The sequence below is a fragment of the Orcinus orca genome, chromosome 1, assembly GCF_937001465.1.
Source record: "Orcinus orca chromosome 1, mOrcOrc1.1, whole genome shotgun sequence".
NCBI classification, from domain to species: Eukaryota; Metazoa; Chordata; class Mammalia; order Artiodactyla; family Delphinidae; genus Orcinus; species Orcinus orca.
Genome location: NC_064559.1, coordinates 130,525,896 through 130,545,641, shown reverse-complemented (window position 1 = coordinate 130,545,641; position 19,746 = coordinate 130,525,896). Strand labels below are relative to the sequence as shown.

At 35.3% G+C, this 19,746-nt stretch overlaps 2 protein-coding genes across 5 annotated transcripts in view; both read left to right on the top strand.

Moving 5' to 3' along the window:
* Positions 1 to 19,746, top strand: part of FNBP1L (formin binding protein 1 like) — a 140,728-nt gene that overhangs the window by 72,476 nt on the left and 48,506 nt on the right. For 3 of the 4 annotated variants that reach the window (XM_033432958.2, XM_049714373.1, XM_033432965.2), the window contains exons 3-5: positions 11,128 to 11,181; positions 12,469 to 12,616; positions 13,400 to 13,462. In XM_033432958.2, coding sequence (XP_033288849.1) covers positions 11,128 to 11,181; positions 12,469 to 12,616; positions 13,400 to 13,462 — 265 coding nt within the window. The remainder of the gene's footprint in view (positions 1 to 11,127; positions 11,182 to 12,468; positions 12,617 to 13,399; positions 13,463 to 19,746) is intronic. The other variant, XM_049714378.1, reaches the window with a different exon arrangement.
* LOC105748046 (quinone oxidoreductase-like protein 1) lies at positions 17,597 to 18,937 on the top strand. Its single transcript, XM_033432972.2, has one exon. It carries the CDS (start codon positions 17,659 to 17,661, stop codon positions 18,469 to 18,471), a length of 813 nt encoding a protein of 270 aa, XP_033288863.1. The 5' UTR covers positions 17,597 to 17,658; the 3' UTR covers positions 18,472 to 18,937.

The following is a 19,746-nucleotide window of genomic DNA, read 5'->3' as shown; positions in this document are numbered from 1 at the left end:
GGACTAATGGTTCATGTCCATTATCCATTATCCATGGATAATAAGTGGGACTTTGAATCACTTGGTAGAATGTTTTTTGTTTGTGGACATAAAAAACTGAAATCAGTCATTCTTCTAATAAATTTATAATATTGTATTTGTATGACAGAGATTGACTAAATTTTCTTAAGTGAAAAAAGAAGCTCTATATACATAATAGTATGTATCATTTTTTTCTAGTAAAAATAATTACAGCATTAAATTCTATCATAGAGATTGCTGCATGAAATTATATTCCCCTACTTCCACCCCAGATCATTCCTTTTTGGCTCAATCGTGACAGCGTGGTACTGGGAGAGAAATAGATTGGACAATGGGAAGCCTAAAACTTACTCTTACCTTAACCAGAACAGAAATCTCTCCAAATTTCTTGGATCTTATTTTTATTTCTGTACCTTGCCAACCCTGGCAACATAGCTGGTACCTCTAGAGCTGAGTGAATGTAAGTTGAATGCATAAATAATTGAATGACCTGTGTTGCACTTTAGTTTAGAAATTAGGATCTCTAACTATTTGGTGAACCTTTGACCGTGTACTGCTTTCTATCCATACTAGAGTTTATGTCATATACATCAATGTGAAGAGATTGCTCTACTAAGAGCTGTCCCAAATATTTAGAATAGGCTTAGATATAGAATAATGCAAATAAAACCAGTTTCTATTTTCTATTTAGTCTTTATTTTCTCATGTCTCTTTATCAGAATTTTCTATTCCTATCCCACTGTTTAGTCTCCGAAGAACCTAGGGAGCTCATCTTTGTACTGACTTGTGGAAAGTAGAGATTACTTTTATTCTTTGGTTGGCCATTGTTTAACTTGTGACTCTTTGGTCTCCCCTGAGTTTTTGATCAAACTGCTTAATGTAGTAAACCCTAAGACTGGCATCTGGATACAAGCAGGAGCAACTATTCCCTATATTAATTTTCTTCATAGAATGGATCTTGTGGGAACTCTTTCATTCTTGTCAGTCTCTGGTAGTTCCTGAGCCTGCCTGGTACATGTATCCAGATGACTTACTGGCTAAATAGTTTTTGCCTCTTAATTCTAGAAAATAGTCTCCCTAATAAAAGATAAACTCCACAAAGGAAAAAGATTCTTGTTTGTTCTGTGCAGTGCTTATTCCTAACTTCTAGAATAGTCTCTGGCACAGAACAAGCACTTTTTGGTATTTACTTAACACTTAACATAGCATTTAATGTGCCAGCACTATTCTCAGTGCTTTTACACATCTTATAATTTATTTCATTTTCATAAAAACCCAATGAGATGTTGGTATTACTTTATACATTAAGAAACTGAGTTAGAGAGGTGAAGAAAGAGCTAGCTGGCTCAAATCTGGCTGCATAGTCTGAGTACTTGGTGCTGCCTCTCAGCATAGGGAGAATGACTAATTCTCATTGAAGAGGATATTTTTCTGTCACCAGTACCTAGTGCCATTGAGACATCTTTGGGTTTCTAAGGTATTTTACTAGGGACAATAATAAATTATCTAAAAACTACATAACATACTCTTTCCAACTAACACATCTGTTTATAATGTAACAATTAATTATAAACAATTAAATTATAGAAATTTAATTAAATATAAATTAAATTACGTACTTCATAAATTTAGGGCTAGTTGTATCTTTTTCCATAAAGATAAGAACAGGTTAAAATAAAAGGTTAACATTTTAGAAGTCCTTCCTTTTAAGAAAATGTACTTGTCATTAAGGAAGTTTAAAAATTTAATTATGAGAATTTAAGATAAATGCTTTTTACTTTTATTATTCCTATAACCTATTATAAATTGGAGCTAGGGATAGCATAATGTTAGTTCTCTCTGCTTCTTTGCCTGTAATATTCTCCTTAACTCTATTAGCTATTTTCTTTTGGTGGTTTATCAGAGGAGAGGAAATAGCATGACAATTGGAGAACCTTTTTTTAATGTAATATAACTATATTTCTTGATATGTTTGATTTGGACTTCATATACTTATCGTTATAATATTTTAGCTGTTTGGTTTTTTTGTTTTTCATTTGTTTTTTTAAATTTTTAAAAAATTTATTTTTGTTTTCAGTTTTCTAGCTGTTTGTTTTTCGATCATTGGCATTTTTTCTGCTCCTATCCTTGTACTTTTTGTGTGCCATGGAGCTCTAATGTTATCTCAGTTCATTCTGTTATACCTAAAAGATGCCCCCAACCCTCACCTTAATTATCCACCAGACTACTAACCTACATTTGCAGCAATAGGGTTGTTTGTTATTTTCAGTTTATGTAGGATGCGATCTCATTTAATCTTCACAAGAGTTTGTTGATCTTTGTTGTCCTATTTCTAAGACCTGTAGAGTACTTGCCCTGTAGTCAGCATACAGCAGTAAACTTTTGTGGAATGATTCAATCAATGAACTCTACTGCTTTACTAGTCAAGAAATTCAAGCTCATCACCTTAACAAGAATCATGAAGCCTATTCCTGATTTTTATATTAAACTGTTTCCTTAAAAAATGAAGCAGAACCTAACAAGTAAAACATAAAGCTCTTAAGAAAGAAAATAAGTTCAACCCAGTTATGGTAAACATTTTGATAGTGAGCTTTCCAGTGAAAAGGATTTAAAGATCTTGTTTAAACAACTATAAAGAAATAAGAAGGTTGTCAATGATGTTGGCTATATAGATCACTTAATCTCTTCGCTCTTTCATAATGCCTTTAATAGTTTTATTTCTGAGTTATTTGTTTAGCCATTTGAATTGTGTAGGAGTGTCTGAAATGAGACAAAATGTTTATTTCATCATCCTCTAGGTTTAAAATATAGGCAAATCAGATAGATTAAGCTGCTGACTTGAAGCTAGGACTGTGTTATATAGTTCTGCTTTAAGAATCTAATATTTAGAAGGAAAACAGAAGTTATCAACTTGCAGAACAAAATTTCTCCGAAAAGTATAATACTTAAGTCTGTGCCAATCTGCTCCTTCCTCAGTCTAAATTGAGCAATAAAATAATTTTCCTCTTTTCTGTCTTAAACATGCCTGAAAATATTCTTCTGGAAGATTTGCAGGTTGATTAGAGATCACATTGTTATGCCTATCACATCCTAAATAGCAATGAATTGTTGAATATATTCTTTGGGTATAGACTATGAAGCTGATACCATAAATGCATAGTCCCCTTCACATTTTAGATACTGTGTATCCTTGACAGGCTAAAGATCGAGCAAAATTAGGAACTGGCATTTTTAAGAAATGAAATACTTTGTTTACCTTCACATCCATTAAAGCTTGTTTGGTTTTTCTTCTAGGTCTTTCAGGCATAAATACTTAAGTCCTCTTATTTCTTCTTGTTATCGGTCTATTTCGCCATTTACCACCAGTAGAGGTATAATGAGAATGAAGCATGTCCCTTAAAAAAACAAATGCAGTATTCAGAATTTGTCTAATACTACTTGTAGTAATCACTTTTTTACATTCAATTTTTTAAAATTGTGGTAAAATGTACCTAACGTGAAATTTACTCTCTTAATCATTTTTAAGTGTGTATTTCAGCTCTATCTCAAGCTGAAATATAAATATGTATATTAAGTATATTCGTACTGCTCTGTGACCAATTCCTAGAACTTACTCATCTTGAACAACTGAAACTCTGCCTATCAAACAACTCCCCATTTTCCCCTTCCTCTAGGCTCTGGCAATTCTATTAATACTTTCTGTGTCTGTGAAATTGACTACTCTAGGTACTGCATAAGTGAAATCATACAGTATTTTTTTTTTTTGACTGGTTTATTTTACTTAACATAATGTTGTAAGGGTTTATCCATGTTGGGAAATGTATCAGAATTTCCTTCCTTTTTAAGGTTGAATATTATTCCATTGTACAGATAATACCACACTTTGTTTATCCATTCATCTGTTGATGAACATTTGGGGTTCTTCCACCGTTTCCATATTGTGAGTAATGATTTTATGAACATGGTGTCCAAATATCTGAGTCCCTGCTTTCAATTCTTTGGCTATATACCTACAAGAGGAATTGCTAGATCTTATGGTAATTCTATGTTTAATTTTTTTGAGGACTACCATACTATTTTCTGCAGTGGCTGATCTATTTTGCATCCCTACCAGCAATGCACAAGGGTTCTAATTTCTCCACATCCTTGCCAACGCTTAATATTTTCTGGGTGTTATCTTTGTTTCTTTTTTCTTGACAGTAGCCATTCCGATGGGTGTAAGAAATCTCATTGTGGCTCTGATTTGCACTTCCCTAATGATTAGTGACACTGAGTATTTTTTCATATGCTTGGCTGGCCGTTTGTATATCTTTGGAGAAATGCTATTCAAATTCTTTGCCGATTTTTTAAATTGGATTGTTTGTTTTTTTATTATTGCGTTTTAGGTGTTCTCTACACAGTCTGGATTGTAACCTCTTATCCGATATATGACTTGCAGATCCTTTCTGCCATTCCACAGTTGCCTTTTCACTCTGTTGATCATGACCTTTGATGCACAAAGTTTTAAATTTTGATGTTTGGTTTATCTATTTTTTCATTTGTTGTCTGTGCTTTTGGTGTCATATCCAAGAAATCATTGCCAAATCCAATGTTGTAAAACTTTTCCCTATGTTTTCTTCTAAGAGTTTTATAGTTTTAGCTCTTACGTTTAGATCTTTGACCCATTTTGAGTTAATGTTTTTATATGGTTGTAAGGTAGGGGTACAGCTTCATTCTTTTGTATGTGGATATCTTTTACATTCAGTTTTCTACTATAAGGAAAGATTTGTGTCTGTAAGTGTTGGAAACCCCAGTGAGCTACTTTGTTTAATGGTAAATTTATTGAGAAGAGATATTTATTGATTTATTTATTGATATCTTTTATTAATTTGATTTTTTTTAATTGATTTGATTTTTTAACTTGAGCTCAAGAAGAGGTTGAACAGTTCAGCTGCTGGAAGTCCTGGGATGCAGCTAGGTCACAGGGGAAAAAAAAGTCAGGATCTGAAACACAGCCAGAGAGCCAGAGACCTTTGTTGTCTTCCTCCCTCCCTCCCACCCTCCCTCCCTCCCTCCCTCCTTCCCTCCTCCCCGCCCCCCCCCCCCCCCCCCCCGCTCCTTTTTGGGCTTCTTTTTATGTGTTGGCTTCATTCTTTCAGTGCAGACTGGCCTTTTTTCTCCACATGGCAGGAAATATACTCACCAACATTCAGTTTTATGTCTCAGAGGTTCAGCTCTTGTACTGATCTCAAAGCTGTATCAGGTACAAACACTTAAAAATTCCAGTAAGAGAACTCTTTGGCCCAGCCAGATTCAGTTTTCTATCTCTGGATCACTTAGCTGAGGCCCACAAATAGGGCCATTTGTCTTAATCTGGTAATTCCTAAGCATGTTAACCGTTAGATATAGGGACAGCAATTAAGAAAAGGGATACTAGTCAGTCTCAAATATCTAATACTACCCTTCTGCCATAGTATGATTTGTGTCCCATTTTACAAATAAATATGGTATTGATCACCTGTTAAACAGTAATTAGAGCTCAGAGCCTCTCAAATGTTGAAAGATTGAAAACGTATAGAGGTGATTTTCTGCTTAAAATTTTTTGAGGTATCTTGTACCTCATCATTTAACTGTAAAATGTAGTTTAAAGAAAAATGAATTAAAGTTTTGAGAAATTATTTGGAATACTTTATAATTTTCACTAAAACTCATATAAACATGACAAAACTAGAATGGGTAAAAAATATTAAAATCAGCAATTTAAATATAAATTAAGTAGTATGATATATTTAATATCACATATACAATTAGGATATATAGAGAATACTATAATATTTGGAGAAACCCATTACATTTAGAAGCCTTCTCAGGCTACTGAAGGAAGAGTGTTAATTCCTCTGTATCCATAGTGCATGATCCTAAGGTTCTTAGAAAACATGGATGAAACACACACACATCAAAACAAAGTATTAGCTTATCTATGACATCTGTTATAATTTCTATGATATGTATTGTATCTGTATAAAACTTGGTTTTAATTAATTCCTGATTCATAACATGCTATTCAAAACATGTCTTACATATAAAAACTGCTATCATAATTGGTTACTTGGAGAATCTCTGGACTTAGAAGAGGAAAATTTCAAAAACAGTAGCCTAGGGAAACTGACACTAAAGGCAGATTTCTTTTTCTTTTTTTTTTTAATATTTATTTTATATTGGAGTATAGTTTGATTAACAATGTTGTATTAGCTTCAGATGTACAGCAAAGTGATTCCGTTATACATATACATGTATCTATTCTTTTTCAAATTCTTTTTCTATTTAGGTTATTACAGAGTACAGAGCTGAGACAATAGGTCCTTGTTGGATATTTATTTTCAATACAGCAGTGTGTTCATGTCAATCCCAAACTCCCAGTCTATCCCTCCCCCTCACCTTTCCCCTCCCCCTCACCTTTCCCCTCCCCCGCCCCAGATAACTATACATAACTATAAGTTTGTTCTTTAAGTCTGTGAGTCTGTTTCTGTTTTGTAAATAAGTTCATTTGTATCTTTTTCTTAGATTCTGCATATAAGCAATATAATATGATATTTGTCTTTCTCTGTCTGATTTACTTCACTTAGTATGATAATCTCCAGGTCCATCCATGTTGCTGCAACTGGCATTATTTCATTCATTTTAATGGCTGAGTAGTATTCCGTTGTATATGTGTACCACATCTTCTTTATCCACTAATCTGTCAATGGATATTTAGGTTGCTTCCATGTCTTGGCTATTGTAAACAGTGCTGCAATTGAACACTGGGGTGCATGTATCCTTTCGAACCATGTTTTTCTCCGGTATATGCCCAGGAGTGGGATTGCTGGATCATATGGTAGCTCTATTTTTAGTTTCTTAAGGAACCTCCACACTGTTCTCAGTAGTGGCTGTACCAGTTACATTCCCACCAACAGTGTAGGAGGGTTCTAAGGGCAGATTTCTTCTTCTTTTTTTTAACATCTTTATTGGAGTATAACTGCTTTACAATGGTGTGTTAGTTTCTGCTTTATAACAAAGTGAATCAGGTATACATATACATATATTACCATATCTCCTCCCTCTTGCGTCTCCCTCCCACCCTCCCTATCCCACCCCTCTAGGTGGTCACAAAGCATTGAGCTGATCTCCCTGTGCTATGCAGCTACTTCCCACTAGCTATCTATTTTACATTTGGTAGTGTATATATGTCCCTGCCACTCTCTCACTTCATCCCAGCTTACCCTTCCCCCTCCCCGTATCCTCAAGTCCATTCTCTACGTCTGCATCTTTATTCCTGTCCTGCCCCTAGGTTCTTCAGAACCTTTTTTTTTTTTTTTTAAGATTCCATGTATATGTGTTAGCATACGGTATTTGTTTTTCTCTTTCTGACTTCACTCTGTATGACAGACTCTAGGTCCATCCACCTCACTAAAAATAACTCAATTTCATTTCTTTTTATGGCTGAGTAATATTCCATTGTATATATGTGTCACATCTTTATCCGTTCATCTGTAGATGGACACTTAGGTTGCTTCCATGTCCTGGCTGTTGTAAATAGAGCTGCAGTGAACATTGTGGTACATGACTCTTCGTGAATTATGGTTTTCTCAGGGTATATGCCCAGTAATGGGATTGCTGGGTCGTATGGTAGTTCTATTTTTAGTTTTTTAAGGAACCTCCATACTTTTCTCCATAGTGGCTGTATCAATTTACATTCCCACCAGCAGTGCAAGAGGGTTCTAAGGGCAGATTTCTTGAGAGAGATGAATTGCCTAAAATATTTTTAGTTTAGGAGGAACCTGCCTGTTTTACACTTACATATTTAAGACAAGCCAGAGATTTATTTGACCTAATAAGCATATTATGTTAAAAATTCAAAGCAAGGATTTGTGGGACTTAGTAACCAGTCACACCTTGGTGTGTATTTTTGCCGACTTCAGACTGTTTTCTTAGAAGGCCCAACTGAGATCAGCTGCTTTGGGTATGCTTTTATCATTAATTTGTTTTTAAATTAAAAAACAGTATATGATCACTGTAACACATTTAAATTTTAGTCACTTCCCAGCCCCTCTCCCTAGAAATGAGTACTATTAATAATTTGTTGTGTCTTCTTCTAGGGCATATGTTTTCCTAGAATAGAAGTTTTGATTTAGTGGAATACAAGAACATTTTGGACCATGCTGTAGTTTTTCTAGTGGCAGGGTAGCCTTGGATGGAGTCTTAGTGGTTTGTATATGGTTTCTGAGGGCTTTATTGGGGCTTGGGAAGAGCTTCCCATAGATGGGTGACTTTACATAAGAGAGGCAAGACAAATTTTAAAAAATTGCTGAGGATTAACTGTGCATGCTCAAAAGGTAAAAGTAATATTACTTTCTTCTTCTTCCCCTTCCCTCTTGTGGTATTTGTGCTCTTCCTCCCAGAAGCTAGAGTTCAAATTAGTGTTGTTTATGCTGTGTTTAAGCTATGAGTACGTTAAGACTTTTGTGTTAATATCTGTGGTAGTAGTCATAATTCTTTCAAGTGTCAGAAGCCCAAGTCATATTGGTTTAAGCAAAGAAAGGAATTTATGGCTTATTTGACTGAAAAGTTTAGGGATCTGGGTACTCAGAAAAGTAAGAATTTCTCTTTTTCTCTTGGTTTTGTTGTCCTTTCTGTTGATTTAATACCCAAGTAGGCTCTTTACACGTGGGGCCTCCAGGATTGTGTCCTATCAACTTAGCTTCAGCATAAAGAGAACATGTTGATGAACAACAAGGACCTATTGTACAGCACAGGGAACTCTGCTCAGTATTCTGTAATAACCTAAATGGGAAAAGAATTTGAAAAAGAATAGATATATTTATATGTATAACTGAATTACTTTGCTGTACACCTGAAACTAACACAACATTGTTAATCAACTATACTCCAATATAAAATAAAAATTAAAAAAAAAGAAAAAAACATATCTTACCAAGAATTTCAACAGAAATTTTAGCATTGACTTTGGCCTGGATTAATGGGCCTGGATCAAATAAGTGTTTCTGGACTGTTATATGTGACCAACCCACCACAATTACGTAGACGTGACAATAGAGGAGCTGTAGTTTAGGTTATGCTAGGCTGTACTAGAATAATAACTCCCAAATCTCAGGGACTTTACGCAGCAAAAGCTTATTTCTTGCTCATGCAAAGTCAGCCACAAGGCTAGGTGATAACTCTAGTAGTCCATGTGGTAACTCAAGAATCCATACTGTTTTCACCTTGCTCTTAACATCAAGCCTCCACAGTTGCTTCATCAGGGAATGAAGAAGCCCAGACGTTTATGCATGAACTATAATGCTTTAGCTTGGTACTTAACACAGAGCTAACAGCCCATTATATACAGAATTAGCCACATGGTTCTGCCTAACTGCAAGTGTGCTGGAAAATGTGTGAAATAATAGGAATCTTTATTTCTTTATTTTTTTTGCGATACGTGGGCCTCTCACCGCTGCGGCCTCTCCCGTTGCGGAGCACAGGCTCCGGATGCGCAGGCCCAGCGGCCATGGCCCACGGGCCCAGCCGCTCCGCGGCATGTGGGACCCTCCTGGACCGGGGCATGAACCCGTGTCCCCTGCATCGGCAGGCGGACCCCCAACCACTGCGCCACCAGGGAAGCCCAATAGGGTTCTTTGATGAGCAGAAATATGTCTGCTACAAACTGTTACAGAATAAAAAAGTGTAGTGAGTGATGCAGGTAGGCATAGACAACAAATGTCAATTATAGCCTATAACTCTAAACAATGCTTAAAATGTTGATATACAAAATTATGTTCAGAATTTGAAACTACTTGCTCTTTGGAATGTTCTTCGCCCAAGTTTGACTTGTTTTTATTTAAAGTAATTCAGGGACTCATGGTTGAAAATCACTGACTTTAAAAGTAATTTCCAGCATGCAACCCATTTATAGGTTGGAGACTGTGGTTATAACCATAATAAGTTAATCAGTTACCTCATAATTGCTGATTTCCATAGATATTATAGTTTAAACCAGTACATCTCAAATTATTTGTGATGATGGACTAGTTTCTTTTAAAGTTTCTACTGATGCTTTTATAAAATACAATAAAAATTTAATGCTAGAAAAAAATGACATAAAAGGAGACATGAAATACAGGCCCTACTTCTTTTTTACTGTTAGATTCAGCATTTACAAAACTTCTCTCAACTTCTGTACTTAGCTTGTTGTGGGATAGGTAATGAGGAGTCTGGACCTTTACTGGTCCATGGATCATATTTTCAGGAGCGTGGTATAAAGGACTGTGGTTAATGCTTTGCAAATATTGTCTACTTTAATTCTCATAACCTTATGGGTTAGAGGTACTGTGTATCACCATTTATAGAAAACTGGGCACAAAGAGTGTGAGTAAATTGCCCAAGGTCACACAGAAGCCACACGAAACCCACGTAGTCCAGTTTGACTCCAGAGTCCATGTGCTTGTCTGCCCCTGTTTTTGCAAAGATGAAATGAGGTAGCATTCTAGTCCGAGACTGTCAAGAATGGACATAGATACAGGCAGAGAAAGTTACAATTGGAATTAATTCATTTGCCTAAAGAAAGAGAAGGTTAAGGATCACATAGTGATTTTCATATAAAAGTAGAGTTACAGAGGATACTGACAAACTGTTCTTTTATCCTGTAGTGGGTCCGCATCTGTTTACATTTTACCTTAGTTAGTATTATAATCCCTGATTTACAAAAGAAAATAATGGTAGTATTTCCTTGAAATACGTGTCTTTCTGCCATAACTCAGTTTCATATACTGAGTACTTTGTTTCATATACTGAGTACTTTGTTTTTTTTATTCTTCCTCTTAATTCTTTTTAGTTTGATAGCATAATCAACCAAATTGTTACTATTACACTCGTATAAACATAGAAATAACATTTCTTTCTACAGGAATCAGTATTTTAAGGAGAAAATGTAAGTAATGATTGTCTATTATGATGGTAATAGGCAATCATGTTGCTGTCTTAATTTTTTTACATCATTAAATTCTTGATATAATGAAATTGGAAACTTTCAGAGTATTTGAATTTCAACAACAGTATTTTAGTAAATTTTAAAAAATCTTCTTCCTATAGAAATCTGGTTAAGAAGTACTGTCCCAAACGTTCCACCAAAGATGAAGAGCCAAGGTAAATTATATACCTATTTACGGTTGCATATTAAAGTTTAAAAGAAGACCTATATTTTTGTTATTTAGTAAAATAAATATTATGCCATTAGCTTTTTATAAAGATTTTTAAAAGTTTATTTTAATAAAAAATCATAAAAAAAATCATAATGTTTATGAAAGAGGAAACTACTGTTTTTTCTTATGAGGTTGCATACTTCAGGGGGCTTGATAATAGCTTTTTAGAATAGTTGAAGTGTGATTTCTAAGTAATAGGTGGACTGGGACTCAACTTGAATGATGTAGTCTCCAGAAGAAAAGGGTATTTTTTCCATACTTTATTTTGTAGCTGTCAGCTTGTTAGATTCTTGCTTTTACTTTTACAGGTAGTAAAACAATTTGGCTGGTTGGTTTAAAGGATTAATGAAAAGGAATAAGGTTTTCAGGGTAATTTTGGAACTCTGAATAAAAGGTTTGCCTATGAGCAAACCTTTGCCTGTGAGCTTTTTGGCATTCTTAAACAGGGGGATACATGGATAGTTGTAAAATGCAGAAACAAAAGGAGACTAGACTTAAAACAACTTTGTGTGTAATTGTCAGTTGTTAGAGGATTCTCAGGTTTAGTGTTAATGGAGTCCTAGCTGAGCTGTCCACCTTCAGCTTATGTAAGAGTGTTCTGGCAGTGTATTCAAGTAGATCTATACATTTTAATACAGTGATTCTCTTTGTTTCTCTCCTTCCCTCCACACACATTCTTTTTACCCTTATTTTTGCCCCTTCTTACCCCTCTGTGGTGCCAACCATAGCGGCACTTCAATTGCATTCAGGATGTGGGCAGGCATACAGGCAGCTGTGTCCAGAGCTGATAGCAAAATTGTTCTGTAGATCACCCATCGAGATGCATTTGAGTGGTATAATTGGCAGGTTCTGTCCTCTAGAGCAAGCATATCATCTCTGTAATAGGTTCAGCTGCCAAGCCTAGGAATCCAACCAAGTTTATTCCCAAGCTCAGGGCAGTTAATTGGCAACTTAAGAGATTCCAGTATGCTAAAAGAGCCTGCAGGTAGTATTCTTATTATTTTTTGACTCCAAATATCCTTTTATTTATAAATTAAGACTGCCCGAAGATATATAAACATGTACAACTTGAGCTTAAGCAGGATTCTTTTCATACAAAGTTAATTTAGAGCTAGTAGCTGAGATTTAGGTTGAATATGTTAAAATTTGTTAAGTATCAGGCTCAATCTATAGAAAACATTTATAATGAAAGTAAAAATAAATTTCACCATTTTTAATATGTTTTTGTCAGGTTTACTTCGTGTATAGCCTTTTTTAACATCCTTAACGAGTTAAATGACTATGCAGGACAGCGAGAAGTAGTAGCAGAAGAAATGGCGCACAGAGTTTATGGTGAATTAATGAGATATGCTCATGATCTGAAAACTGAAAGAAAAATGGTAATTCTTGTCATTTTTATACAGTTATAATAGTATATGAAATATTTTCACAGAAATGAAGTAATTGCTTTTTAAAATAATGTATAGTCATACAGCATAAACTGGTTTTCTATTTCTCTAAATTTCTTCTAGCTAAAATTATCTCAAGACATTCTTGCTAATTTGTGATCCTTTTGGATTTAAGACTGAGGTTTGCTAAATTCCAGCCAGTGGGACAAATCTAGTTTACTGCCTGTTTTTGTTTCCTAGTTACCATGAGCTAAGAATGGTTTTTACATTTTTAGATAGTTGAAAATGAAAAAAAGAATATTTTATGACATGTGAAAATTATATGAAATTCAAATTTTAGTGACCATAAAGTTTTATTGGAACAGGCGCACACTCATTCACTTATATATTGTGTGTGGCTGCTTTTGCATTATATTAGCAGAATTGAATATTTGTAACAGAGACAGAGACCGTGTGGTTTGCAAAGCCTAAAATGTTTATTTGACCCTTTATAGAAAACTTTGTCAACCCCTATTTAGATAATCATGTATTTTCCAAGAGATTATATCTGTCTTAAAGATTATATTTAAAATATTTAAGTAATAGTCTATAAAATGCATTTTAGAGAATTTTTGCTTTACTAATAATCTATTCCTAAGTCTTGATAAAGTTTACATAATTAGTACCTTGAAAAAAAATTAAGTGAAAAGCCTTTTGGGGACTTTAGGCTTTAATTGGTATTGTAATTTAAAAATTTGTTTTGTTTGTTTTTTTGGTTGTTGTTATGATCTTCAGCATCTTCAAGAGGGACGAAAAGCCCAGCAATACCTTGACATGTGCTGGAAACAGATGGATAATGTGAGTTATAGTGTTTTCATGTTTAACATAAAATTTTGTAGCATTTAGCTCTAAATGCTCTTATGCTTCATATCTATTTGAGTTTAATATTTCTCAATGTAGTATTATTTGTAATTTGACGTTGGTGTAAGTAGAGAATATGAGACCATTTTGTCTGTTTTACTTTTTTCTACATGGTTCTGTACTTGTACCAATTCTATAATCTTCAGATAATTGTAAACATTTAGGAAGATTCTTTTTGACTTTGCCGTTGTTACTATAAAATATTGATAGAGGATAGAAGTAATAAGGAAATATTGATACATCCTAGAAGACCATGTGACTGAGACTAAGAGAAACTAGATTCTAGTTCTGCCTTTTCCTTAGCACCTGATTTTTTCTTGACTTCAGTTTTAGCAAATGAAAAATGAAGACAGTGAACTAGATTATATGAAATGTTTCTTCCAGTTCAGTGATTCTATAATTGAGTGTTTCTAGTACTGGGCTGCTGGTCATAGACTATCTTACTGTAGGAAATGAAGTACTTTATAGGGCAAAATTATAAAAGCATAATAATTATTTACTTTAAAAACTTTCCAAAGGTACTTATTAATGTGGTTTTTCTTAAATATCCTGGCATACAGTCATTTGAAAACCAAGATGTTTACATGGAACATTTTATCTTCTTTACTTAAAACGTTATGCCAAATGATGTGCTGTCATATAAGGTTAATATTCTTTCTTGAACCCTCATGTTAGCAAGCAGTTTACTCTTTCCCTGCATACTTTTATGATGGACACTGTATTCCTTGAAAATTATGCTGAAGGGAGTTTTTCATGTTAATCAATTTAGCTTGTGGTTGTTGGAAAAAGGACAAGTCTGAGATTAAAAAAAAAAAGTATGCATATACGTGTACAGCTTTCAGCTTTTTTTCTTTCTTTTTTAAAGGCACGGATTAAAAGCTTAGATTAAATTTCTACTATATAACTGTCACTGATGTAAGATTCTAATCACCAGTACTGATTGAGAATTCTTAGGTATATTAATAGTCTCTTTTCATTTTTGTTTTGATTTTCTTTCTAATTGGTTTCAGAAAGACTTCTAGGGAGTGTTTACATTTATTAAATTTTAAATTGCCTTAACTAGCATCCTTAGTATCTGCCACCCAATGAATGTGTATGTATGTGTGTCTTTCATTTGCACAAAATAACAGACTCCTACACTCATGAGTTATTGGTCCCTTTAAAAACTGGAGTTGACACAAATCATTCCTGTTGATATGTGCTGACTTACCTTTAGAACAATTGTTAGTTATTAAGCAAAAGTCATAAGGGTCATAAAAAACAAGCATCAAAAAATGTAGGAGAGATTTCTTTAAGGCGTTAACAATATTGTGAAATAAAGGTGAGTTCAGCTCAACTCATGTTTATTGAAGGCATCTGTAACATATATTGAGTCTGGTACAAAAGCAAATATGATATGGTCTTGTTTTTGTGGAGCCTGCAGTCTAGTAAGAAAGAGACACAAATATAATTTCTGTGTAATATGTAGAAATATGTGCAGGATGCCTTTTATAGTCCCATGTCTTCATGTCTAATCAAGAAAACGAAATTGTAAAATTCCTATATGTTTGCAATAATTGAGAGGATATTTAAAGAACTAGGAGAGAAAGCTTGAATTAGTGACAGAGTATTGAACATTGAGAAAAAAAAATTTTAAAGACAGTTATTAACCCAGGATAAACAAAATAGGCCCCACTGACATTTAAGTTGAGGGCAGAAGACAGTAGCCTGTGAAGAAGATTTTGAAGGAATGGTCAGAGATTGAGAAGATTGAAGCATCAGAAATGGCAGGTCTATCAGGTGGTTCCAAGTAACAGATCATATGAGTTTATAAGAACAAAGCTCGGAAACAGGTCAGTTCTAGAGTTGGTCAGTAGCTCAGTGATGTCACCAAGGCTGCTTTTTCTATCTGTCCACGTTGCTGTCTTGTCCATGGCCTTTTCCCTCAGGCTTGTCCCTTTATGGTCAACAGTTGATTTAAGCAGCCAAGCACCACATCCTCATTCAGCTGCATGCAGAAGCAGGAGAGAGGAAGCATTTCTCTTCTGTTTCCTCTTATCAGGGAAGGAAAGCTTTCCCAGAAAACCCCAGCAGAATTCTTCATGGGTGCCTTTGACAGGATTAGATTACTTGACCATGCCCCAGCTGTGGGAAGACTGGTAAAGCAAGTTATCAGCTCTTTTCAGCCTCCGTACAGGGAGGTGGGCTCTTCTGAGAAAGAATAGGGGAGTAGATGTGGCTGTTGATTAGTCTGCGACACAAAGGATGAAGAAAGGAGAATCTTTTCTGGAGTATATCCCTGTATTGTATAATGATATAATATCTTTCAGGGAAGGAGTATTTTTAATATTACTGTACTCATGATTCTTTTGCTGTTGCAAGGAAATTAGTAGGTAGATTTTTTTTCACAAACAATAGGACACTTAATATAAAAGTATTGTTGTGGGCTTCCCTGGTGGCACAGCGGTTGAGAGGCCGCCTGCTGATGCAGGGGACACGTGTTCGTGCCCCGGTCCGGGAAGATCCCACGTGCCGCGGAGCGGCTGGGCCCGTGAGCCATGGCCGCTGAGCCTGCGCGTCCGGAGCCTGTGCTCCGCAACGGGAGAGGCCACAGCAGTGACAGGCCCGTGTACCGCAAAAAAAAAAAAAAAGTATTGTTGTGTATGAGTTGCCTCAAATTACACCAAAATTAGCTATAGCTGTTCAATTTGAAAACACAGCTCTGAACTGAGTTTCAGAGAATTAACTGTGGAAATTTAATTTTAATCTTCACAGGAAAGTGACATTCTGTATATTACGTATATTCAGATATATTTATGCTTTGAATAAATTTTATGTATCTCATTTGATATCTCATACTAATAAAAATAGTAAGTACATTTAAAATTTTTACCCTGGAAACTAAGGGTAAACTAAAAGCCCGAGCAATAGTTGTGTGAGCTGATACAGTGGCATTTGAAAAGTGGTTCTAGAGGTTTTGGGGTATGGTTTACAGGACCTTGCTAAGGGCTTGGGGTTTAGTACTCACACACTGACAAAGTTTAGGTTTTAGCTCTGTATGTTTGGAGAGTTGGAACTGAAATCCCTGTATAAAGTTTGACTCTTTGAAGGACTAAACCTTTAGCAAAAGGTGGCAGGAACTCTGCCTACTGGCCAAGGGAGGTAGCGAAGAACCTTGTCTCTATCTGAAGGTCAAGGAGTAGGAGGTATCCTGTGAGAAATTTAAACCTTTTGACCTATCTGAATAGTTTTGTAATCCTCAAGACAAGAAATTGACATTGTAACTGGTTAGGTAAATAGAAAATGTTGACATCCTGTGCTTTCTTCTGAGTAATTCTCAGAATACAGGTAGCAAGGCATATATTTTCCAGACAAGAAATTGGAAGAGTCTCTTCTGTGGAATTTAATTAGTTTGAGAGGAAAGACTTAAAGATACAGGCACCATGGTTTCTCCAAGGAAACTGCCTGGCCTTATCACTGTAGAGGAAAAGGCCATAATCCAATTAGCTTTTAAAATAAGAGCAGATAGGCTGGTATCCCCAGACATTTAAAAAAAAACATCTAATGTAGACACCAGAGTATGCAGAAAAACTAGTATGCAGGAAAAAAAGCAACTTTGAAGAAACAGTGACTGTGAAAGGAAATAGAAATTAAAAAGCAAAAACAAGCAAAACCCAGAACTATTATTAACATTTTCTTAGGGAATAGAGAAGTTATTACATCCATGAAATAGGAACAAGATACTATAAAGAAAGGAACATATAAAGAACAAAAAAGAACTTTATGGTAGCAGAAATGAAAAGCTCACTAGAAAGAATGAAATTGAAGAAATCTCTCAAAGTAGAGCAAAATGACAGAGATTGAAAATATGAGAGAAAATATAAGAGAATTAGAGGGACTCATCCTGTATGTTCATTTTCGAGATAATAAGCATCTTAAAAAAAGAGAAAACATAGAAAATGGATAGGCAAAATTAATTCAAGAAAATTTCCCAAGAACAGAAAGACATGAGTTTCCAGATGGAAAGGATTTTCCAGGTGCTCAGCACAGTGGATTCACAGCAAGACATATCTTCATGAAATTTCAGGCAGAAGGACTCGAAGGTGGCTGTGGTGAAGGTGCAGGCCGTTGGAGTCGCTCCGAGGCAGGTGACTATGAAAGGCTTATATTTTCAACAGAGTTCTACAAGTGAAGAAATAACATTTGTGTTCCAAGAAAGGGAAAATCTTCCTGTTACAGAGGATAACTATGTGAAGCTTCAAGTTAAAGCTTGTGCTCTGAGCCAGATAAATACAAAGCTTCTAACAGAAATGAAGATGGAGAAGGATTTCTTTCCTGTTGGGAGAGAAGTTGCTGGAATTGTGTTAGATGTTGGAAGCAAGGTATCATTCTTTCAACCAGGTGATGAAGTAGCTGGAATTTTACCCTTGGATTCTGAAGACCCTGGACTTTGTGAAGCTGTTCGAGTACATGAACATTACTTGGTTCACAAACCAGAAAAAGTTGCGTGGACAGAAGCTGCTGGAACCATTCGGGATGGAGTACGAGCCTATACAGCTCTGCATTATCTTTCTCATCTCTCTCCTGGAAAGTCAGTGCTGATAATGGACGGAGCAAGTGCACTTGGAACAATAGCTATTCAGTTAGCACACCATAGAGGAGCCAAAGTTATTTCAACAGCGTGCAGCCTTGAAGACAAGCAGTGTCTTGAAAGATGTAGGCCTTCTATAGCCCGAGTGATCGATGTGTCCAATGGGAAAGCCCAGGTTGCTGAAAGCTGTTTAGAAGAAACAGGTGGCCTTGGAGTAGATATTGTCCTAGATGCTGGAGTGAGATTATACAGTAAAGATGATGAACCAGCTGTAAAATTACAACTACTACCACATAAACATGATATCATCACCCTTCTTGGTGTTGGAGGCCACTGGGTAACGACAGAAGAAAACCTGCAGACCTCAGTTGGATGAACCCATTCCACTATACGAGGCAAAAGTTACCATGGAAGTTGTTCAGAAAAATCAAGGAAGAAAGAAGCAAGTTGTTCAATTTTAATTTTGTTCTTTCTCAGACCTCAGTTGGATGAACCTATTCCAGTATTGAAGCCAGAGTTTCCTTGCAAATTGCTCAGAAAAGTCAAGGAAGATAAAAGCAAATTTTTATGTTTTTAAGCACGTTTTCCTGCTGAGACACGATGCTCAGAGTTATCTGAAGTATTTGAAAAGTATTTGGAAACAACGTACAGACGGGTCAAGACAATTCTAAAATTTAACATCTAAAGGGAATATTCTGAAAGCCTTTTAAATTATTGTTCCTATATATTTGCCTCTTATAAAATTCTTTACATGAAGAAGACTGCTTTCAGCAGAAGCCACGCTACTCTGATAAAGCTGTTGGAGTCTTGCTATGTCAAAATAACATTACTTTTGTTATCAACTCCATTCTCAACCCCTTCCTTCTTTAACATCCTTTGCTGTCGTAATTTAATACTTTGAATATATTTTCAAGTCTCAAAGGAAAAAAAAAAAAAAAGAAATTTCAGAACAATTAGGAGAGAGAGAAGATCCTACCAACCTCCAGAGAGAAAAAACAAAACAAAATAAACATATTTTATGCAAAGGATCAGGGATCAGAATGGGATCAGGAAGCCAGAAGACAGTGGAGTGGTACTTTTACATTTCTGAAGAAAGAAGATTTCCTACTTAGAGTTTCACACCTGGCCAAATTTTATCAGTTAAAATAGATGGAAAGGCATTTTCAGTCATGGAGACTTAAACAATTATCTCTTTTAGGAAGCTTCTTTTAGGAAGCTACTGCTGAATGTGTTCTAGCAAAATAGAGAAATGAACCAAGAAAGGGGCAGGTGTGGAACTAGGAAATAGGAGATTGGAATTAAGGGAGAATTGAAAGGAATCCCCAGGAAATGGTGAAGGGAAATCCCAAGGTAACAGTTATTCAGTAGGCCTAGTTTGGTAACCAGTTCAAATTTTAACAGGTTACAAACCTCTGGGTTCTTGATTTCATTAAGAAGATAAAATTGATAGAATTCTGAATATGTTTGAATTAACTGAGGAGAGATGTAAAGAATTGGGGACACTAGGGTTGAATTAGAGAAAAGTACATTGAAAACTAAAGCAAATTTTTTAGAAAAAGACATTAACTTCAGGATAAAAAAATACACAGGAAAGTAAATATATCATATGCTCAGTTGTGAATAGGTTTTGCAAAGTCATACTAATTTGAAT